The 23,518-nt window shown below is 33.3% G+C and overlaps 3 protein-coding genes across 3 annotated transcripts; 2 read left to right on the top strand and 1 right to left on the bottom strand.

Moving 5' to 3' along the window:
• Positions 1 to 181: 181 nt before the first annotated feature.
• Positions 182 to 4,047, bottom strand: LOC118062201 (bet1-like SNARE 1-1). Its single transcript, XM_035075925.2, has 6 exons — positions 3,974 to 4,047; positions 3,683 to 3,763; positions 1,533 to 1,683; positions 755 to 811; positions 618 to 677; positions 182 to 471 (listed from the first exon to the last, which is right to left on the bottom strand). Exons 2-6 carry the CDS (start codon positions 3,694 to 3,696, stop codon positions 382 to 384), a joined length of 372 nt encoding a protein of 123 aa, XP_034931816.1. The 5' UTR covers positions 3,697 to 3,763; positions 3,974 to 4,047; the 3' UTR covers positions 182 to 381.
• Positions 4,048 to 6,719: 2,672 nt separating this feature from the next.
• LOC118062200 (deoxyhypusine hydroxylase) lies at positions 6,720 to 9,868 on the top strand. The gene is made up of 7 exons (XM_035075924.2): positions 6,720 to 7,033; positions 7,569 to 7,702; positions 7,798 to 8,036; positions 8,118 to 8,256; positions 8,542 to 8,668; positions 9,251 to 9,369; positions 9,462 to 9,868. The coding sequence occupies exons 1-7, from the start codon at positions 6,868 to 6,870 to the stop codon at positions 9,495 to 9,497; spliced, it is 960 nt and encodes a 319-aa protein (XP_034931815.1). The 5' UTR covers positions 6,720 to 6,867; the 3' UTR covers positions 9,498 to 9,868.
• Positions 9,869 to 13,412: 3,544 nt separating this feature from the next.
• On the top strand, positions 13,413 to 15,238 carry LOC118062199 (LOB domain-containing protein 16). Its single transcript, XM_035075923.2, has 2 exons — positions 13,413 to 14,049; positions 14,552 to 15,238. The coding sequence occupies exons 1-2, from the start codon at positions 13,759 to 13,761 to the stop codon at positions 14,900 to 14,902; spliced, it is 642 nt and encodes a 213-aa protein (XP_034931814.1). The 5' UTR covers positions 13,413 to 13,758; the 3' UTR covers positions 14,903 to 15,238.
• The last annotated feature ends 8,280 nt before the right edge of the window (positions 15,239 to 23,518 follow it).

Below are 23,518 nucleotides of genomic sequence, written 5' to 3' on the forward strand. Positions count from 1 at the left end.
TTTTATGATATTTTAATATACTAATATTAAAAATAACTTTTTTTAAAAAAATAAAATTATTTTGATGTATTTCAAAACAAAAAACACTTTAAAAAATAATTTTTATCGCAATATCAAACACTATCTTTGTGGTCAAGTGTTTTACCTCATAAGATTATGCAACTGGCTGATTTCATGCAACTGAAAACAAAAACACGAGCAAAGACTTTACATCCATTCCATGAATTCAACACACGTTTAAGACATGAAACATCTTTACACAAAGCATGCCTGGGTGAGTCTATCACAAGCAGGAACATTGATTATAGTAAAAACGTTAAATGGGGTAATCCCGGGTTCTAACATAAGGCCCACAGCTATACCAAATCCATCAGAGGAATATTACCTAGTGAGATAGTATATAATTAGGAATAGGACCACAAATGATGCCACGAGTGTAAACATTCTACGGCTTGATTTGGTTTCAAATACCTATGTAAAACAAACTAGCCATCAGTCGGCCATTACAAGAAAGGTGTTCAGCAAGAAAACATGTATAAGAAGGATACCCAAAAGAGTAGAATCTGCAATTACTATGAGAAGTAAAAGGAGGGGAAAAAATCATCTAATTTACATACCATCTTAAAGCGATCCATGGTTCCTGACAGCACTCCCCTGGAAGAATCCATATCATTGCCCTAATGCAAACAGTATCACATTATTATAACAACAAAAACAGAATAAAAAAAGAAAGCCCAGGCTGCAGTATATATACCATTCTGTCTAGCATAAGATTATGGTTGTCCACCTCTTCATTTATATCACCTGACAGCTGCATAATTAAAATGCATTAAAATATGCTCGGAAGTTTAAGAAACGTAGTTCATGGACAAATGAAATTATACGAGCTCTACCAGCACAACAATAATTTCAGCTTAAATTTTAATTCCAGATACTGGATCAAGCTTTTGACACCTAGCCATTTCAATTTGAACTGAATAAAAAGCTCAACATGTTGGTAGGGCATGCTAACATGTAATTTAGAGATCATAACACCATTCTTCCTAGAAAACACAAGATGATTTTCAAGAAAGGCTAATTATGCTTGATATCTAAAAGCATTAACATATTATCTTTAACAATATTACTCAAAATTACTGACTTCAGATTGCTGAGAAACCAGAGAACAAATTTAGGAAAATTCAGAAAGCTTTGCAACTACAGGGACTGGTGGGACAAGGCTCTCACTTATTTTCCCTCTCATGTTCTTAGGTCTCAACATTGAAAAAGCAGAGCATAAATTAGCCTAATAATAACATTGCCATACTCTCATCATTACTGCATTCAGATTCCTGAAAACCAGAAAAACGAGAATTCAGGAATATTCTGAGAAGCTTTGCAGCCAGAGACAGTGAGATAAAGCTTTCACTTGTTTCTCTCTCATGTGTTCCAGGTCTCAACATCCAGAAAGCAGCATAAATTAGCCAGATAACAATATTGCGATACTCCTATCAATTGACTGACAAGCTACTTTACTAGCTGAGAAAACTCACTCTCTTCAGCAGAATGACTCTATCTTGCAATCCTTCCAAAGCTCTTTCATTATCTTGCTCATCAATCTCATGGGAAGAGTAAGAGGATGAGGCTCTGATGCCACCCTCCTCAATTCCATCAAAAAGAGCAGCTCTATTGTTACGGATGTCCCTGTGCAGAAAAGGTTTCTAGTATGATGCTGAATGTCAAGGTAATACCACTATGGCACAAACACATTAGCCAAATAAATATGGGCAGCCTCCTCCAATAGTAGGAGTAACTCATGTAAATTAGGAGGGCAGTTGATAGATGAAGTTACGTTTCAGTCTCCACAATCAAGTTGCAAGGAAATTGTATCAGGCTTAACTAGTAACATGTGTCTTCAGTTATACAGGAACCAAAAGAAATGCATAGCTTTTTCAAGAACAAATATATTAGAACAATGACTTGTATCACAAAGAAAAATCAAAAGGAGAAATTAATTATGGTAAGCAAAAGGGGGGAACAGATAATTAATGACTAGAATTGCAGTGCATGTTTTATCATTTTTTTTAGTGTGTGATGGGGCACATAATGTAAAGCCCATTACAAAAATGATTTTATATCTGCATGTCGTTACAAAAATTCATTTTATGGAAAATCATCTCACTCCGACATTTTCCATAGCATAAGTTTCCAGGAAGGTTTTCATCACTAACAAAAACAAAGTCAATGCATAATCTAGAACTAAATCTTTTACATATTAGACAACATTGAAGGCTTTTCTGTAACAGCACACTCAGCAGTATTATGTGCAGGAATAAATTAGTTTTATAAAGTAAACCCTGAATGAAAGAAAGTGGCCAGTATCTAGATACTAATAACAAGGATAACCTTAGAAAGAGAGGGAGGGGTTACTCAAATTTATACTGCCAAGTGACCAGAGTTTGTGATGATAATAAAATACAACATTCATCTGAGTTTAAAGGATTTTCCTAACCCAGGCTAATCCACTTAAAAAAAAACACCACATTCTAGTTATCAAACAAACTAAAATACGAGTTCCATCTTCAAGAATTTAACAGAAATTATTTTACTGCTGGTTACAGCATCACACAACACATGACTCCCAGGAAATTGACACTGTCCTCGTGCGAGATCAGATACTATGGTGAATATCCGGGATGCTGTTTGTGGTGTTATTTGTCCTTGATCTAACAATAAAGACGGTATTTCATGGCAGCTAAGCTCTTCCATTAGTGTGGAATCTTTATGGGACCACATCAGGGAGAAGCAAGCAAGAGTAGACTGGTATAAATTAGTATGGGGTAGTTTGCACATACCAAGGCATAGCTTCATAGCATGGTTAGCCTTGCTGAACAGGCTCACCACCAAAACTAGACAGCTAAGAACAGGGAGTACTTCGAATGTCCATGATATGTGTCATCAAAGTCCAGAAAACAGAGATCAGTTGTTTTTCACTTGTGCTGCTATCAAAGAGGTATGGAGGAATATTTTATTGGTACGTGGTATTTGACTGGCCTGTTGTAGATTGGGTTATTGAACTTTACTACACAAAGAGAAATCTGCAAAAAGAGGTTTTGCTGCTACTGTCCTAAGGTTGGCTCAGTGCTCCTGTATTTATGTAATTCGACAGGAGACAAAAAGGCGGATCCATGCGGAAAAAAGCTCAACTGATCATTCAATCAATTCATTACAAACTTACTAAAAGCGAGTAGTGAATTTCTAGAATTTTGTGAAGAATAGAATTGCTAAGCTTCTTTTAGTTTTGCTCACGTATGCTTTTCATGTATTATCATTGTCCTGTATTACTTTGTAATGCGGCTCTCCCGTACATACATATACATATGTGTCTGTGTATGTATGTATATGTGCGCGCGTGCGCGTGTATGTAAATTGATGAATAAGCACACACCAGTACTCCACAAACCAATTATCTCAACATAACCTGGAACCTCAAGCACTCATCCATCTCATTCAATCCCAGCTCCTCATTTCTTAATTTACTACAATTATTTTTTTCTAGACAGCAGCATTCGCATACACAATTTGGCTAACAAATCGTCCTCTATTCTAAATAAAGAATACATTTACTATGTATATTAATATAAGTATCAAATCAGATATCTAGCAAAATTGCACCAAACATCGGAATCGGAATACAACTAACCTCCTCGAATTCATGGCTTCAAGTTCACAGTACCTTCTCTTCTTCTCTCACAGCAACAATCTCACACAGCTTTTGAAGATGCTGCAACTCAATTATTCAAAAAATAAATAACGGCACTGAGATTGAAAATATCAGATCTAGACAGATTTAAAAGTCGAGTTGCAGTTGAGATTCACGGAGTTATAACAGATTGATCAGGAATGAGTGAGATCGAGCGCGAGAGAGAGAGTACAGATCTGATAATGAACATAACATGGAAAATTAAGAGAGTGAAAACAAGACGAAACTTACCTTTGGAGTGAATTGGGAAGGAAGGAAAAAGAGGCGATGGAGATAGCTGGGAATTTTATTTATACGGCTAAGGACAGATAGATGGAGGGGTGCGAGCCACTGATGATGTCATCAATTTTGGTCGTTTAATCAGAAAATGGATAAATCCATTTTTGAGTTTCTTATTTTTTACTTAAGCACTTTAAAAAAAATAAAAATATATTTTAAAAAATAGCATAATTTAAAGAGTTATATAAGGTATATGTGACTGGTGACTGGTGACTGGTGACTGTCATCTGTTGATTCTCTTCAATTTTAAAAATAGACCGGTACAATTTATAATAAAAAGATATAAAAGGGTGGAGAGAGAAAAACAAGAAAATAAAATAAAAAAGACCATGAAAACACCAAAAATTTGATGAGAACACCACCAATATTATTAAAAAAATTGACGAGATTAATCTAACAACATTAAAAAAATGTCGCCGATAGTGAACAAAATAAGTCACACGAGTCATCTCAATAAGTTGGGGCTCATTTGACTTTAGACAACTTGTATGACTTATTTCGGTCACCGTTGGTAATCTTTCTTGATATTGTTGAATTCATCTCATCGAAATATTTCCAACGGTGTAAGTTCTATCATCATCGGAGTTTTAGCGTACATCTAAGATTTTTTTTTTCTTTGTTCTTTTTCTCTCCGCTCTCCTTATATAATTTGAGAGGAGAGAGGAAAAGATAAAAACTAAAAATAAAAGGAACCAGAGACACATCGAAGCTTTGGTAGTGATATCACCAATACATTAAAAAAAATCTCGATGAAACGAATGCAATAACATCACTAACAGTGCTCAAAGTGGACTGGATGAGTTGTATGAAAGCAAACGAGCTCCGACACATTTGAATGGAACGTGTGGCCCATTTTTATCATTGTTTGTGACCTTTCTTAATGTCGTTAGATTTGTCTCATCAATATCTTTTCAACTATATATGTGGTATTATCATTGAAGTTTTAGTGTCTTCGAGATTTTTTTTCTTTTTCTTTCCTTGTTTTTCTCTCTCTACTCTTTTTATTGTAAATCGTGTCAACTTATTTTTAGAATTGGAGAGTCACATATCACGCTTGCGACTCTCTAAATTGTACTATTTTAAAAAATATATTTTTTGTACTATATTATTTTATTCATTTTTTAAAAAAAGTGCTAAAGTACAAAAATACTCAAATCCGTTTTACGTTTTTCTCTTTAAGAAAAAAAACTCGGTGTTGAGAGTGGTTTGGACTTGGCTTGCATATTGTTGTTCACTTATGAGGAGTGTGTTTGTTTTTGCTTTTGAAAAATAATTTTAGAATTTTTAGAATTTGTTTGCTTTAAATTATATATATATATATATATATATATATATATATATATATATAATTTTAGATCTTTTTTATATCTTGATATCAAAAATAAATTTTAAAAAATAAAAAAGTATTATTTTAATGCATTTTTAAATAAAAAATATTTTAAAAAGCAATCATTACCAAAATCTTAAACACTATTGGAAAATTTGAATTTTTGTAAGGGCTTTGATTGGACTCAATACGTGAATTTAGTTACAATGTGTGAACATGAGTTCAACCTTTCTATTAATGTGCGTTTGGTATTATAATAGCTTTTGTGGTTATAATTTTTTTTTAAAAAAAATTAAAATATTTTTAATTATGATTTTAAAAAATTAGATTTAAAAACATATGTTTTGGATGAAACTATCATGAGATGGATTTTTAAATGTAAAACAATAATAATAAAAAAAAAAGTTATTCTAGCTTTTACAAAACTAAAATTTGAAACACAATTATGTGTGAAGTATATCATAAAAAAGCATAAATTATTTGACTAAGATAGTGTTTGTGATTGTGATAAAGGAAACGGTTGTTTTTTAAAAATGTTTTTTTTTATCATTGAAAATATAACAAAAATAATATTTTTTTCATATCATATTTTACATCAAGAATTGGGGAGAACAAAATCAGGGGAAAAGAAAAAAATGAAAAATTAAAAGAACTGAATCGAGAAGGGGGAATGGGGAACTAAACCGAGAGAGGGGAATGGGGAGAGGGGAACTTTGGAACACAAATTAATAAAGTAGAACCCTCTAATAAACATAACTTGATAGTTTTTTTTTTATTATTTATTATATTTTTCTCTTGATGTTTATGATATATAGTGGGATAATAAAGGGAAATTGTCTTTACCCGTAAAAAAAAATTTACAACCCACAATATTTCTCATATATAGTTATATTTTATAAAATAAGCTATGTTTCTGGTAAAAAAAAAAATTATACAAAATTAATTCAAATTATTTTTCACATCCAAACACTGGAAAGTGCCAGGGTAAAATTACATAAATGCATCTAAAAACATTCTAGATACAACATTCTATAGAAAAAGAAGAAGAAGAAGAAAAGGATAGCTAAAAAAGAAAATATAACCCGCAACTGACCAATGTTGAAGAATATCAATGAATGACTTGTGATTAGTAGTGAATTATCATTAAAACTCTAAAGCTAGTTTTCCTTTAAGTTCTTGAGGCATAGCAATTGAATATGGACATCTAAGGTTTTTATGATTTTTTTTAAATTTTAAAATAAATTTATTTATTATGTTGTAATTTTTTAAGAGAAATTATTAATTTTTATTAATTTACAAACATTATTCCACCTAAATCTGCCCCAGGAATGCGGTGAATTGTCACTCAACTTATATAAAAATGGCCCAAGCAACTTATATAAATACAAAAAAAAAAACCAACGTATTTTTGCAAGTTTGCAAAAGAATTAGCGGCGGATTCTTGTAATTCTGCGTGGCTTGGTGGTGCCACTGCAACAAAGACAACTCCAGAACAGCCGCTTAGCACCACCGCTATCTCATGGGTTCATTGAAAGCAACCATCCCAACAGATTCCCGGTCCAACTTGGAGCAATTTCTTTTTGATCGGTTGCTCGACCAAAGCCAGCCTATCCACGAACGCTTTAGAGCTCTCTTCTCTCTCCGTAATCTCAAGGGCCCTGGACCCCGCAACGCCCTCATTCATGGTTCCTATCTTCCTCTTGTTTTTTTATTAATTTTGCCTTTGTTTCGGATTTTGATGCTTAGTTAACCATTGAAAGGTGTCTTATGATTTTGATGCTTAGTTAACCATTGAAAGGTGTCTTATGAGTCGCTTGGTTGGGCTTTCTGGAAACAAATTATGTTGATTTATGTTAGAAGAAAACATCTGATTATGGAATTTGAGTTCTTGGAGCGTGTCATTGTTTAGGTGGCTTCGTTTTGCCCAACAATTGCTCGACGAAAGAAAGTTGCTGTCCTTGTTTTTCTAGTGCGTGTGTGTGTGTAGATTATGCTTAAGTTGGTTCTCCCTTACTACTTGATAATGGATGAGTGATGGGCGGAATAAATTATAGGCGAGAAAGTTTGATAATTTCAACTTGTTAACTTGCTGATAAATTTTCTATCTAAATCTGAAGTTTTTCTTCTTGGTTTTTCCCCCCTGAAGAAGTAGAATTTTTTTATTTTTAAGTTAAATTTGTGGTTAAATAATTTTTTTTTCTTTTTTACTTTCATCTTCAGCAACAAGGGATTCTTCAAATTTGCTGGCACATGAGGCTGCATTTGCGTTGGGTCAAATGCAAGATGCTGAAGCTATCCCTGCTCTGGAAGCAGTTCTAAATGATCTTTCTTTGCATCCTATTGTTCGCCATGAGGTGTGTTAACATCAATGTGTAGCATCGTTTTTTTCTTTGTTATATTGTTGATGGTACTGATTTTTTCCATGTTGTTTTCACTGTTATATTTACAGGCTGCCGAAGCTCTTGGTGCAATTGGTTTAGAGAGTATTGTACCTCTTTTGAAGAATAGCTTGACTGCTGATCCGGCTCAGGAGGTTAGAGAAACTTGTGAACTGGCTCTCAAGCGAATTGAGGAAATGAATGCTACAACAAGCACTGTTGATGGATCATCTGTGGCTGAAAAATCACCCTTCCTGTCTGTTGACCCAGCCGCACCATCTTCTTTAAGCTCTTCTGTTGATGAGCTGAGGTATTTTGTTTATGGATTAGAACCTTTTCCATACGTACTATATTTGGTTAGATTGCTGACCGAACTCAATTGACTTTTCAGGGGATTTCTTCTGGATGAAAAAAGAGGCATGTATGAGCGCTACAGTGCTCTTTTTGCACTTCGGAATCATGGTGGGGATGGAGCTGTTTCTGCTATAGTTGATTCTTTGGCTGCAAATAGTGCACTGCTTAAGCATGAGGTTTATTGAGCTTTCTTAAACCAAGTTATGATTATGCTCATTGTGACTTGTCTTGCGTCATCCTTTGGAGTGAATATGCATATGTAATTATGATATGTTCTAGTGGAAACTCAGATGTCTGATAATTGGTGAGAGTTTTACTTTGGTAAATAGTAATAGTGTCTAATGAGAATCACTAATTAGTTCTTCCATTCTGAAATTTATTTGGGATTATAATGGTGCTATAACTTAAATATGTTTTTTTTTTCTTGTTTCTTTTCTCAAACACTTTTCTATAGTTTTCAGGTTGCTTATGTTTTGGGCCAATTGCAAAACAAAGCTGCTTCAGCTGCACTTTGTAGAATACTAAGAAATGCAAATGAGCATCCAATGGTCAGGCATGAGGCTGCAGAAGCTCTTGGTTCCATTGCAGGTACATCATTTGATCTTATTTCTGTTGTGTTTTTGTGATTCTTCTTATTATGATCAAGATCCAGCAAAAATGGATAGAAAATTATTTTAGTTTAAAATCTATGAAATGGTTGTAGAAGATATATAAAAGCATGGAATTCATTGTTGTTGGATAAGTTAACGATGCTCTGTCATAACACCCTTTGGAGTAACAATCTATGAATATTGCTTGAGGTTGAAGAGAGAATCTTATGATTGTTCTTGCGAAAGCAATTCCTTGCAATTATGTGTGGGTGATGATAGCTGTTAATTTCACATAAACACGAGATTATTTTCTATTAAAAAAGAGAAGGGGAAAAAAAAGGCAGCTATTTTTTTTTATGTCTATATGTGAAGATTGTGTACTTCTATTTCTATTTCCTATACTTAACTGTCCTAGTTGGGGCTGTGTAACTTGTGATAAATCTTGTCCTTTTTCACTCAATATGCTATGTAATTATCATTCGACTTTTGCCTGTATGTTTGTGCACAATGTGACCTTTGAAAGCTAGACTATATTCAGTCTGGCTACTCTAATTAGGTTTTTATTCTGACTCTCTCATAGATGAGAAAAGTGTTGCACTTCTTGAGGAATTCTCAAAGGATTCTGAGCCTCTTGTTGCACAAAGCTGTGAAGTTGCTCTGAGCATGCTAGAATTTGAAAGATCAGGAAAATCATTTGAGGTATGCTTTTGAAAATTAAACATCAGAAATGCATTATATTTGCTAGTTAGCATACTTTAGAAGAAATGACTCTGTAATTCTCTTCCTTGCAGTACCTCTTCATGCAAGACCCTCTAGCACAAGCTTAAATTAACCGCACTTCTTCATGCCAACTTCACTACTCCTACACTGTACCAGTTTTGTTTTTTATCTCGTCAACGAGTAGGCAGTCTTTGTGGGATTGTAAGCTAGGAAGAATGTCATGGGTCATACAGAGACTCGTACTTTCTGGGGCCATGGCCTTGCTGATTTATTTATATTGGGGGTCATATAATCTCTGGTTGCTTGGGAATATGATTTTGTTCACCTTTTTTACAAACTACTGAGATTACCTTTTTTACTCCATCTCCATCTTGCAACCTTTTGGCGCTTTCTCCTGTGTTTGTCAGGAGATGTGTGCTGATGATTTTAGCAAACACTATTCTTTTCATGTATAACGAAAATTTTATTTAGCCTGAAATCTCCTTATACTGATAAGAAAAATCCAGTGGGACTAAGGCTTCTCAGTGAAGTTGCCCAAGGGGAGGTCTACGAGCTGAAGAAGGCAATGGTGAGTTCACATCCCATGATTTATATGTGTTAGTATGTGTCTGTGTGTGCACATATGTTAGTCCTCTTGCTTGATTTGAGTCGGCCACTGACATTGTGCATGCACTCATTCAACATGCAATAGCATGACCATTAACCTGTAATGGACGTGAAGGTGGGGTCCTAGAGATCCTTACCCTTAACCTTTGTTGCATGAAGTACCTACTTTCAAGACTCAAAACACACTTCCATGTGCTTGCAAATTTGGCGCAATTACCCTCGTTCAACTTGCTGTATGGTTTCTGATTTAGATGGCATAATGACAGCTTTTCCTGCAGGATTCTCTGTGGTAGTGAACTTGCTTTACTCGCCCAATATTCTCAAATGTGGCTTGCGGGAAAATATTGACACATCCAATCTTCCTTTTGATTTTTTTCCTCTTTTCTGAATAAGAACCGAAACTTTATTTATTGTCACATTATATGGAAAAACCACCTGAGGGAAAGCACTCTACAAAAGTGCATGGCAAGAAAGTACCTCAGGAGTCAGAATTCACTAAGTGGAGGAATAATTTCATCGTACCTTGTGGCAAACTAGTGACTTTGAATGTCAAGCCTCTGAGCTGATGTACAATGAGTACATTGTTTATAATACAGATTAAGTAAGTTCCATCTATCTCATCTTGGTTCTCATTGCTTCTGCTTGGCAAACTAGAAATTTTAAAATCCTACTGCTGATCCCATTGCTGTTTCTGTTTCAGATTTAGACTCGATCTTCAATATCTAATTAATTAAATGATATATCTCGTGAATAAAGTTTTTTTTTTTGTATGGAAGCTTGATGTAGATTAAAATTCTAGAATTTGATTGACTATTGTAGAACTTAATCGAAATGATCGAATCAAGGTCTTTTACTGCTGTATCAGAGAGGTTATATGGGCATTGCCAAGTAATTGAAACCAGTAATGCTTAAGGCAGACTTTTAATGATGAATGATCTTTACAATTACTTGATGATTTTCATATGATTATGCCTTTCAATGCCCATATACCGAGCAGTCTTAAAAAAAAATGGTTTTCTTGACATGTTAAAATGCAGTTCTTGTTGAAGGTGAGGTTTCATCACAAGAGAAGACGAGGAAGGAATGTTTCCATGTCTTTTGAGAATATAATGATATGCAGTAGTAAAAAATTCTCACATGAAAACCATTTTGGATACCATGAAAAGGGTCTTGATGAGATCTCATTTTGGGGTTTGCTGGAGATCCATCAACTTGGGTGTTTTGCATGTGTAAATGGTGTCTCCAACCATAGATTATGAATATGTCAAATTGTTTAAATACAACAGATTATGGGCATTGGTATTATATATTCAACTCTTTATGGGCTGCCCTGTTTTGCTATCCATGAGTTTTTCCCTCGTTGCATGAAGGTTTTGTGAGTACTATGCTGGGATGCAAGTAAACAAGCACCCAGGCCTCAAGTACAGAGCTGTAGGTAGTAGTAATGTTCAAAATTTAGTCCTGCAATTGCTCTCTCGGAAAGCAAAATTCTTAGCAGGACCAAGACCATCCCAAAAATTTTAGTGTCTGAGCACAGGTGCATGTGGTCTGTGGCCCTTTGTAACGAGCGTCATCAAGGTAAAACAGTCGATCAATTTTGGGTTCTCTATAAGCGTCTACCAAGGATTAAAGGGAAGCTTTAATACAGAGGTGGATGTCCAGCCACACGAGTAATATGGAGAAGCAGAACTATAAATTTGGAAGTTTCCGCTTTCATGCAATGTCACCCTCGTCCAAGAAGAGGGGTAGATGTCCCAAACTATCCCGTGAGCATAAAAGAGGAAAAAATATTGGCTAATAATCTCGAAAATCTAACTATATGATTTTCGAAATACGATCGCATATGCAGAATTAACTTTATTGAAAGGGAACAAGTTTTGAGTTCAGCTCAAATCTCCATCTCAGAAATTCAAGAATTAACGAGGAAAAAGGTGGGAGATTTTTGCGTTTAGAATAGAGGTCTGTGCGTTGGTTAAACTCTTAAAGCTTGCATGTGTGCCATGTGCAAGGATGATGTGAGAAATGGAATCCAAAATGAATGATGATTATGTCATGGTAGAGAGACTAGAAGATGGAAAGATTTGTCATGTTGATTCCCAAATTGTCTGAAATGTGGCAAGGAAGCTGTGATGCAGTGACAAAGCTGAGGTAAGAAACATGATAGGGTATGTACTTTTCCTTTGTTAGGGTGACGAATCCTTCAAGCTGCCCCCTTTGCTTTACATGATGGGCATAATTAATTTTATGTTGTTTAGAGGGACGTGGCTGGCTGGTCCTTGCGCCATTTCCATGCTCTTCCCCATCTCTCTCCAGCTGGTTGTTCATTGTTGTGAGGATGTGTTCCTCACCTTCTTGTTGGACAAATTTGTTAAATGTTCGACTTTATGCAGTGGAGCTCTTTCACATGTGCTGATGCAGGGGCAATAATGCTTTGCATATTCTCTCCACAACAAGCTACGTCTTAATTGCTCAACACCTTGAGCTGTAAATCGTTGTCAAGAACATGCTTCACTTCGATTTTGGAGGATGACCACCGGGTTAACATGACCGGAGGAGCAATGGAAATGGCGGGGCAAATCACAAAAGGCTGTCAAGGCAATGCCCGTAGCTGAACTTGAAACCATGAGCATGCTCGACTGAAGTTTTATTGACGGATTATAGAGCATCTGTGCTCTCAAGAAAATGTAATCAATGCAACACATGTGACATAACATCATGAATCGCTATAGCATCGTGCTTGGAGTCGAGGGATTTTGCTTTTTCATTTGATTTTTCGATTACCAGCTCCAATAACAACATTTATATAAAAAGAAAATGATGGGCTCGTTCCAAAGTAGCAACTGTTGCCTCTTTAGAGAGGCATCATGCTTGTCTCTTGTGATGAATCGAAGCATCATCCGCGAGGGTAAACACACGCTACTTTCACTTCAACTTTTCTAGGACTGAAACACTCTTTAGGCAGGGGAGCACGAATTCCATGACATGATCAACAGGAGAACCCTAGTTTCCATAGGTAACAAAAAGTCAGCTTTGCTTCTCTAGGCAACCAAGTGATAATAAACAAATGGGCATGGTGTACATAAACTAACGTCAATGTCCACCGATTATAATTCGGAGCCAGTCATCTCCTATTAAACTACTGCTACGACAACTTACTTTCAAAACTAGAAGCTTGCAAGTAATCAAAGATTTGTCCCTTCAACATACACTAGTCTATAGTTAATCACTCAAGATGACTTAAATTATTAGTATAGTGTCGTAAACAATCACCGGCGGTGGAGGCTTGAGTAAACACAGCCACAAAGCGACAAAGAGCAGCAGTTCCCAGGTGCGGCGTTCGGCGGAAAAATAAAAAAACTTGGTAAGCAAAACTCCCAAAAATCAAGCTTGAAAAAGTAGGAGTAGGAAATTTCAAAAGCAAGCTATGATTAATAAATGTTTTTTAATTAATAAAATGATCATAAGATGGCAATAAAATAGAAACCTCATATTTGCATAAACCCATTAATAAATGTTCCCTGAAAACCGTGCATGATGGTCTTCAATGTCTCCCATTCACTCCTCTTATAAGAGATCCTTTATGTCCCTTAATCCTAAAGTCCCCACCACACTTGATCCCCTAGCTAACCTTGCCACACACATTAGCCTCATTTTGTTTTGCACCATTTCCTAGTGTGCTCGTGTGCCTTCTTCTTCTTTCTTTCTTTTTTTTTAAAAAAAAAAACTTGAAGAAGATTCTCTCCTCTCTTTGTTTCTCTCATCATGGCATCATCAGGGACTGGCACTGGCTCCCCTTGTGGAGCATGCAAGTTTCTCCGGAGAAAATGTGCGTCCGATTGTATTTTTGCGCCTTATTTTTGCTCTGAACAAGGCCCTGCTCGATTTGCAGCCATTCATAAGGTTTTTGGTGCTAGTAATGTATCGAAGTTGTTGTTGCATGTCCCGGTTGCTGAACGCTGTGAGGCGGTTGTCACTATCGCCTATGAAGCTCAAGCAAGGATCAGAGACCCCGTTTATGGATGTGTTGCCCATATTTTTGCCTTGCAACAACAGGTTTCTGAAAATCTTTATATATAGCATATTCACCATTCATATAGAATACCGTCCTCTCCTTTTTTTCATATGTTTTTCAAGCATACCATGGATCATAGATGGTACAAGATTCTCCGTTCTTGACTGTGTTTTATTTTTCATTTTTTTGCTGGAAAAGGGATCGTGGAAAAAGAAGAAAAAAGTCTAGTTTTTTATTCCCACTAGGATTTATGATTTTCTTTGAAAATCAATGCATTATACAGTGTTTTTTCATGATTTTTTTTTCTTTTTAATTGAAAGCTACGCCTGAATGTTCAATTCTTACTGTAAGCTCAGAATCTTTATTTAAAGAATTTCTTTCTAAATTAAACCCACCAAGTTTTTTTTTCCTTGTTGATGATAGGGGATGGGTCTTGCCGTGTGAGTCCCAAATCATGCAGCTGGGTCATATCTCTAGAGATACAGTATTTCTGTACAAATTAAGGAAAAGTTCTAACTTTTGGCAACTCTTCTTGTTTTGTAGGTTGCATGTTTGCAAGCACAGTTGATGCAAGTGAAGGCTCAACTAGCACAAAATCTAATCGATTCACCACGCATTAATGCAGAGAATATTCACCATCAGTGGCAAGGAAATCACATATCTGGGGTGCCATCACTTCCAACTCATCCAAATTACATCAATCCAATCTCTCCACAAAGCTCACTCGATTCAGTTGACCTCATCAGCCACAATATTGATCGTGGGATGATGAATATGCAAGATACACAAAGCAGAGAGGAGTTTGCATTCCAACCTCGTGCAAAGGTCAAGAGGCCATGCAACAGCGATCTGGGTGAGCTTCAAGCACTGGCACTTAGAATGATGAGGAACTGACATTAATTCACCATGGATACCATCATGTTTCTCTAATTTCCGCGTTAGCTCATCGCATGGAAGATCATGTATATATACTGAGACGACCCTCTAAAGATACTTCAGTTTTGATCATCATAAGCCTAGCTAACAGAGGCATATCCCTTCTGTTCAATCAGAACAATATCACTCAAATTGTAACAGCCTGGAAATGAAAACTCTATTATCTGCTACCTCCCCCTGTCAAAAGCTACTGCTAATATTTAATTTAGTCATCTTGTGTTTTATATTCTTGGAGGACAACTTAATTTAATTCTACTGGCCAGCTAGAGTGGTTAACTTAATTTTTGAAGATAATTTAATTATTATTATACAGCAATAATTAATGAGGATAATTGTCCTGTACATGTTCTTCCAGTTTAGTTTTGCTTATCAATGTATTATTATAATTTGGAGCAAATGTTCTAAATTCTTCACCTATTACTGGGGGATAAATTAATTAAGATGTATATAGATACAAATTTGAACCTTCTTTTGTCTTTTCTGTAGGTGTTCTAGATGGCAATATGGTTTAAATTAGTTTTTTTTTTTTTTTTAATGAACACATTAAATTAAAGATATTGACCGAATACATAATTTGAAAAAAATTTGCCTAAATAGCAAGATTTTAATATGCCGTGATTCTCAATCATAACTTATGTATTCATGGAATTAAATCTTAATTTTTTTTAATGTCATAGGTGTTTTATAAACTTGACATTTATTTATATGATGTATTTTAAAACCGCAACAATCATAAATTGAGTTATTGGACTAAAAACTTTTGACAATTGTATTATTTTATTAAAATCTTAAGTTTTTTTGTGCTAATAAATCAAAATAGCTAGCTAATGACTTAGTAGTTGGGATCCCAAGGATAATCTATCTTCTTCATGGTCAAGAGAATTGGTCCTGACTGTCCTTATTGTCACTTCCAATTAATTATGACTTGGAAAACTTCATCTCAGGATATGGGGATTGGAGATTAGAGAGGAGGTGAGATTGCCATGATCGTAGTGTTTAAGGACAGCACCCTTGTGTTTAAGGACCCACTTGCGGAGGGTCTGTATGTCCTAATAAGCAAGTTTACCTGACTGAAATACTCTTTTATGATTTTAATAGATACAAACTATGAGCTTGTTTCCATATATGTAGACAAAGTGTTCCCTCAAGGAGATGCATTAGGCTACATCATGAGTAAGTAGCTAGCTTTGACACCTTTTTATCAAACCCATTGGAGATGAAGGAGTTGCTCTGTTCTCCAAATTCTATAAATAATGTTAAGCGGCGAAGAAGAAGACGAAGAGGAGGAGGAGGAGGAGACGACGACGACGACGAGTGATTGTTAATCCATATCGGAGATTGATTATTGAGCAGATGTAATTACAAGATTACAACCGTTAAGGAAGATAAAAGTATTGCACCTTAAATATTGATTGTTCCAAAGGGCAGATAGAGGACCTTCCATGGGAGAGGCATGATGCTACATATTCCAAAATGCCAAGGAAATTGAGTTTTTTTAGTATTTAGATAATAAATAATAATAGGTTGATGTTAATTTTTAATCTTTGTAAATAAAAGAGTAGAGGGTTAGTGACAGGGGTCTAGATCTTTGCAAGTCAGGTTTTTTTTTTTTTTTTCTTTTAGAATTTTAAGATACTTGGATAGTTAAGTCCGTAATTTTAAAGTGATTTATTGTAATAAATAAATGATAAATTTTAAAAATAATAATGTTTATTCTTAATTCATGTATGATAAATATTAAAAATATTTTGTAAACGTCTTACCAGAATCATTAAAAGAATATATTGCCTTTATACTTTGAATTTTTTGTCTTTTTGTACTGGGGGTTAAATGTATTTTTCTTATTCTTATACAAGTATATACAAGTGAGGAAGGAGGAGTCTCTTACTGAGAATATGAGGATATTAATGTTAATGCAAGTTTTATTTTATACGGCATTAAAAAAAGCTCACCTCACTTGAAAGTTATTGATTTGAAACGTGGCATTCTTCAGCATTTCCTTCCAAGGAGGAAAACAAGTTTTTACTTGTATATATATATATATATATATATATATATATATATTAGTTTTCCTTTTATATGCGGCATTTCCTAGCACTTCCTACAAGAACGGTTTTTTAAAAAAAGTTCACATTAAAAAGAAGGAAAAAAAGAGATTATTTTATTATTATTTTTTAATATCTATTAATAATATAAATATGAAAATCTAAAGAGAAATTCCTTTTCAATTGAGTTAAAATAGAAAAACTCTAATATCTAGTAGGTAAACATGAAAACTGTATCTTTTAATATCAAATAGATAATAAAAATAATAAGAATAATAAATGTTTGAATAATTATAGAATATATAGTGAAGGAGAAATGATCAGATGATGAAGTGCTGCATAAGGGATAAGGGTGGTGACTTCTGGATAAAAGAAAAAATGTTCATCTTCAACTCTACGACGTGGAGCTTAAGGATAGAACACCAATTCATAGTTTAAGACCCGCCCGGTTTAAGGTCCGGGTTTCGGGTTTTGGTCCGATCACCGGGTTGGTTGGATTAATTTTTTTTTAAAAAAATCAAAATAACATTATTTTAGTAAAAAAAAAATAAAAAATCAAATGTTTATAGCCGGTTTTGACCGGGTCTTGTAGGGTTAACCCACCAAGTCAGCTGGGTCATGCAGGGTTTTTTTTTTCCTTGTTTTTTTTCAACCAGGCCCGATTCTAGTCCCGGATCAATTGAGTCCCAGATCAACCTACCAGATAGAATTTCAAAACTATACACCAAGTAGAGTATAGGGATGGTTTGGGCATATGAGGTATATTACTTCTACGTATCTCTTTCTCCACTATCATTAAAGGATGGGGCGTGTATTTTTTATACGTTTCTCTTTCTCCAAAATCATTGAAAATGTGTTATTATTTTTTATTTAGTTTAATTTAATTTGATATTTTATATATAAAAAAAACCAAAATAAAAAAATATTATATATTTAGAACTGAATTGAACTAAAAATAAGTTCAAATTGATGGGTTTTGGTTCGATTTATTTTTATTCTAAATTGGTAAAACCATGATTTTGTGCCCCAAAGCTCCACACCATGGTGAAAAAAAAAGATATTGTAATTCACCGAAGCTAAATGAGATTTTTTATTGCAATTAAAACACATCTAACAAAAAAACACACCAAATCATAAATTCTATACCCAATAATACAATACAATTAATCAAATAGAATGAAATCCAAATTAACAGACTGTAGCACTTCCAAAACAGAGGCCCTGGAGAAATTGTTATGCATATTTAATGACTAGGGTTTTATGGGTTCGGGTTTCAAACTGAAGCGGATTAGTTAGGTCAATTTTTTTTTTTTAGAACCAAACCCAAACAAAGCTGAATATTTTTTTAGGGTTTGGTTTGATTTTTTTTGTTTTTTTCTCACTTCTAGTAAATAGAAACACGCCTTTTCGACTATGGCGGTATGTATGAATGCCGGATCGATCCTCTCATCATTCCACCGGCTGCTCTATTGGAAAAGCAGCCTTCGGGCTCCATAGATTGATTGAGAAAGGCTCAATCGTCCAGGAGAAACGAGAAAAAACAAGATTTAGATGTTGCTCGGAGGGGAAAAAGAAGATAGCACTGTGTATTGAGGAGGGCTATATATTGAGTGCTCCACCACCTCCCTGTAGAGCTTGGCATCCACTGCTCAAGGTCGTTTTCTAATCAAGCTTCCTACTCGAGAAAATACGAGGCGACCTCATTGGATAGAACATTCAAGGATAATCTTCATTTCTTGGATTCAAAACATCTACGTCCATAATGCTCTCTATGTATTGAATCTCTTCAGCTATAATAGATAGAATGTATAGAACCTCTGTTGGGGATTAATGTTGTGGTGCAATGCCATTAGCTATTATTAAAAACGTGCTATGAAACTCTTCGGCAAGTAGGTTTTTTTTTTACTGTTGATGGCTACTGTTCATACACTAGCAAAATAATGTGAACTTTATGTTTATTTTTTAATAATTTATTTTGGTCCTCAAAATGTTTTAAGGTGTTTGATCTTCATTGAAAGCCAATTGCTTTTATTTTTTAAACAATGGTGGAATTGAAAGGAAATATATTAAAATAAAAAAAAAATGTCAAACATGAATGACATGCAGAGATTTCATGACAAATATATTTAAATTTTCAAATTTTAAAAATAACATAATTTATACAGTATAGATCCCTTTAAATTTCAAAAAAATCACTTTTGATACATAAATTTATATGTATTATTTTTCACTCCCCGATTAGAGAGAAGAGGTTCATTAAATTCTAGCGATGGAAGAGAAAGTTTTTGTTCAATTTATTTATAATTACCAAAAATAGATTTTTTTTTCCATGGATTCTTTGAAAGAGATGAGTCTGATGGTAGTATTTTTTAGCCTCAATATAGCTTAAAAAACATATTTAAATCGAGAAAAATAAATCTAACTTGATTTAATTTTGGATTTTTGAACCTTTTTTTTTAAGGTTAATGAGTTGGTTTGTGAGTGTTTCCAAAGATGTTAGTGAGGTTTTTTAGATTGAAATGGCTTGAAAATTAGGTTTTTAGAAAAAAAAAAATGCTGCTCTATTTTTCAACAACCACATTAATAGCTGAAATTTAAGCTCATAAAGAACATGTCGTTTATATATTTTTTATTTTTTCAAAAAAATAGGGGTGGACAATTTCCGTTCCCTTTATATATATATATAGTCAACTAGATTAAATAATTTTTTATCTCTTAATATATATTAATTTAGTATATATTTAAGAGATAAAAAAATTATTTAATCCAGCCAAGTCTATAGTTCAAATTACTGGTTTATTTTTATTATCATTTGATTGAATAAAAAAATATTTAATAAATAAATATAGTAAAAATAACTGGATAAATATCTTATCTAACAAGATTAAATATTTTGATTCACCCTTCTATATTAAAAAAATTATGCATGTATATTTTTTACATAAAAAATATATCTAACGTGAGACAAAACAACGGTAAAAATGGCTATTGCTTCCTTAATTGGTGTTATGCTTTACAAGAATGATAAAGAGATGTATAATTTTGTATTTATTTCAATTTTAAACTAACCAACCATTGAACTTAATCATCTATGAGTTGTTCATATATGATTATTTCAATTTTTTTTATAGCAATGACAAGACAGAAGTTGGTTTCAAGTGGCAGATAAAATGTAAAAAATCCCCATCCTGGAACTGTGCAACAAAGTGTCCAAGAACCTAAAAACTAAAGAAAAAATAATACATTTAAAAAAACAATAATCTTAATTGGTGTTGATTAGTATTTTAAAAACCATAATAAGAAGAACACACTTGGTCAAGCCGCATTGGATATTATTAATCAAATCCCATTTTCTTCGAGCCCATGGCCGTGACCTCGAGAGAAATGCAGAAGTGTATACTATAAGTTAGAGCCATTATAGTCAAGCACCGTGTAACATCTTCCACACTTCAGCCCCCAACATTGGACAATTGAACACAAACAAAAAGAAAAAAGTGAAAGAAAAAAGAAAATGTTATTTTACATAAATTCCTCTACTTGCACTTAACAAAGTGATGATCATATTATTCGAAAGGTATCCCATCAATTAATTAAATGGATAATAATTGGTTGATTGTGAGTTCAAGAGAGCTATGTCTCAAGAAAGCTACTTGAGAGCCAAAAAAGTGAAGGCAAGAAACAAGAACTCCACTTCCCTTACACACGACCACTAAATTTAATTGATTATTTAAAGAAAAAGAAAAAGAAAAGAAGAAGCTATGTGCTCTCTCTTCTTTTCAATGGCCTCTCTTCTAAAGGGGAGGAGGGCATGCTGACTATGATGGAGCCATGACCACCACTTATTCCTCCTGCTATTAGTTTTGTCTCTTTAAAAATAGTGTAAAAAGAGGTGTTTGTGATGGTCACTTTTTAAAATATTTTTTAATTAAAAAATAATATTTTTTTATTTTTTTTAATTTATTTTTAATACCAGTACAAATGGAGATCAAATACCCTCCAAAATGATTTAAAGAATTGGTGGCAGACAAAATTCTATGTGAAGTGTTGTAATTTCCAAGTATATATGGCACTAATATTTGGGAATTAGATAGTGGGATGTAGCTAAATTTAAAATTATTTTTTACGATAATTTAAATTTTAGAAATGTTAATTATTCAAGCAAGGGTCTACCCTCAAAAAAAAAAAAAACAAAAAAAAAAAAAGGAAAGGTACAGAGGGGGAACATTCACCAAGAAAATCAAGATGGCTCGAATTTTTTTTTCATCAAAATTTTCGTAAGTGTATAGAAATAAAGTGGACCACCTGACTTATGGTACGATTGATTTGCTGTAAAGCAATTTTCATTCACACGACAGCAAGACAAATGTCTATGATGTGTCAATTTACTAAAAAAAAATACACACATTAAAAAAAATGTGGTTTTTTTAAATTGTTCCTAAAAAAAATATTAAATAAAATATTTTTTAGATATTATTTTATAATTTTAATGTATTGATATTAAAAAAAAATTTAAATTATTTTTAATATATTTTAACAAACCAATTAGGTTATTAATTAATTTGAATTTTAAACCAAATTAAGTTTTATATTAAATTGAGTTAGAGTTTATCTCATATCATTTGGTCAACTATATTAAAATATATTTTAATTTTTTATATTTTAAAAAATTTAAAATAATTAAAATAATATTATATTTAAATTAATTTGAATCTTTCCATGAACACCAAAACTAATTTAATAACTTTACTTGTTATACACGCATGCACATGTATAATAAGCAACAGTGAGGGTTTTGTTTTAACGGTGAGGGATCGTTTTTCATATTTATGTTAGATTTATTATTATTATTATTATTATTATTATATGGCTTTGAATAGTACCAATTACCAAAGCTATTATTAAAAGATGAAACAGACCCAAAGTGTTGACCTATGAGAATTTGCACGCACGTGCAACCTTAGCCGGTTGATTGTAGCGGAAGAAGATGTCATTACATGTAACGTAACTGCCTTTTCATTTGCGGGAAAAAAAAAAAAAAAAAAAAAAAAACCATGTTCTGTTATTTATATTGGCCACAATTTTCTAACCATATCATATCACAAATGTGTATTTTGGGTTTCGGGTTGGTTGCAATTAGAAATGCTTTTATTTTAACCATAATTTTTAAATTTATTTATCATGAAGAATATTTATAGAGTCTAAATCCATCTCAAATTATAGTAAAAACTTAAATACAAGAAAAAATATAAATTTATAATTTTTTTAAAAATTTATTTTGTTATATTAACTATAAAAACTAACATAATATCAAACATACATTAAAATATTATTTGATGATGCAACCAATCAAGAGGTTAGCCATACATGCATTTAATGTATATTTGACGTTCTATTAGCTTTTGCAGCGTGATTTTTAAAAAAATAAACAGGTTTTAAAATAATATTTTTTTTGTGGTTTTTTAAATAAATAGATTTTAAAAAAAATATGTTTGATTAAAATTATCAAGAGTTAAGTTTTTAAATGCAAAATAAATTAACATTATTTTAGCTACATCTAATCAATTTTTTTAATATAATTAGATAAAAAAAAGCTACAAAGATTTAAAACACAATTATATATAAAAATAGTGTAAAAGACAATTTATTTGAGTAATCAAAATTTTGTTTTATTAGATATAAAATAAGAACTACCACACAAGTGTCTTATTAGCTTCAAGCAAAGTTGATCTATAAACAGTTTGTTCGGCTATTGGGCTTAAGATATAAGAATGATCGAGTATGATAAGTGACGGCCTATGCAAGGCCCTCCTAGTTAGTTTAAAATGGGTCTCAAAGTAGGAGAAATTAGAAAATGTGCGAAACTAGTTTCCGAGGTTGCTCAAGCTATTATCCATAAACAGTTTGTTCGGCTTCTTCAAAACATGAAGGAAAATAATAAAGGAAAAGAAGAGATCGTTTTGTGGTGGTTAAGTTCGAAGGTGGATCATTGTTCTTGACTCGGCCTGTGCTGAGAATAAAAGAGAACCACAACCCTTGAAAACAAGTGTAGCTCAACTGACTAAGAGGTTTGCTCCCTCTGTGGTCTCAGGTTCGAGCCCTAGGTTGCTCATATGATGGTCACTGAAGGTTTACATGGTCGTTAACTTCAGGGCCCGTGGGATTAGTCGAGGTGCGCGCAAGCTGGCCCGGACACCCACGTTAAACTAAAAAAAAAAATAGCTCAAATAATTATTATAATAAAAATATGAGGTGCAGATCAACTAATTAAGCTTTAGGTTTACTTTTTATAAATTATCAATTCGAGTTTTTAAAATTTTAAAATCACTAAAGGTTTATATGATCATTAACTTTAGAGCCCGTGTAATTAGTTAATGTGTGCACAAGCTGATTTGAACATCTATATTAATTAAAAAAATAATTTAGCAATAATAACAACCCTAGAAATAGTTCAACTAGTTAGGTCTTAATTTGTTTCTCAATAATCACGAGTTCAAGTTCTCTCAGGGTCATTGGAAGCTTACATAATTAT

This window comes from Populus alba, chromosome 5 (assembly GCF_005239225.2).
Source record: "Populus alba chromosome 5, ASM523922v2, whole genome shotgun sequence".
In the NCBI taxonomy this organism is placed as follows: domain Eukaryota; kingdom Viridiplantae; phylum Streptophyta; class Magnoliopsida; order Malpighiales; family Salicaceae; genus Populus; species Populus alba.

Coding starts and splice junctions, on each gene's coding strand:
- LOC118062199 (XM_035075923.2), top strand. CDS start 13,759: ATGGCATCATCAGGGACTGGCACTGGCTCCCCTTGTGGAGCATGCAAG. Junction 14,050..14,551: donor TTTTTGCCTTGCAACAACAG/GTTTCTGAAAAT, acceptor CTTGTTTTGTAG/GTTGCATGTTTGCAAGCACA.
- LOC118062200 (XM_035075924.2), top strand. CDS start 6,868: ATGGGTTCATTGAAAGCAACCATCCCAACAGATTCCCGGTCCAACTTG. Junction 8,037..8,117: donor TCTTCTGTTGATGAGCTGAG/GTATTTTGTTTA, acceptor TTGACTTTTCAG/GGGATTTCTTCTGGATGAAA. Junction 8,257..8,541: donor GTGCACTGCTTAAGCATGAG/GTTTATTGAGCT, acceptor TATAGTTTTCAG/GTTGCTTATGTTTTGGGCCA.
- LOC118062201 (XM_035075925.2), bottom strand. Junction 812..1,532: donor GAGTCATTCTGCTGAAGAGA/GTGAGTTTTCTC, acceptor TTAATTATGCAG/CTGTCAGGTGATATAAATGA. Junction 678..754: donor ATCTTATGCTAGACAGAATG/GTATATATACTG, acceptor TGTTTGCATTAG/GGCAATGATATGGATTCTTC.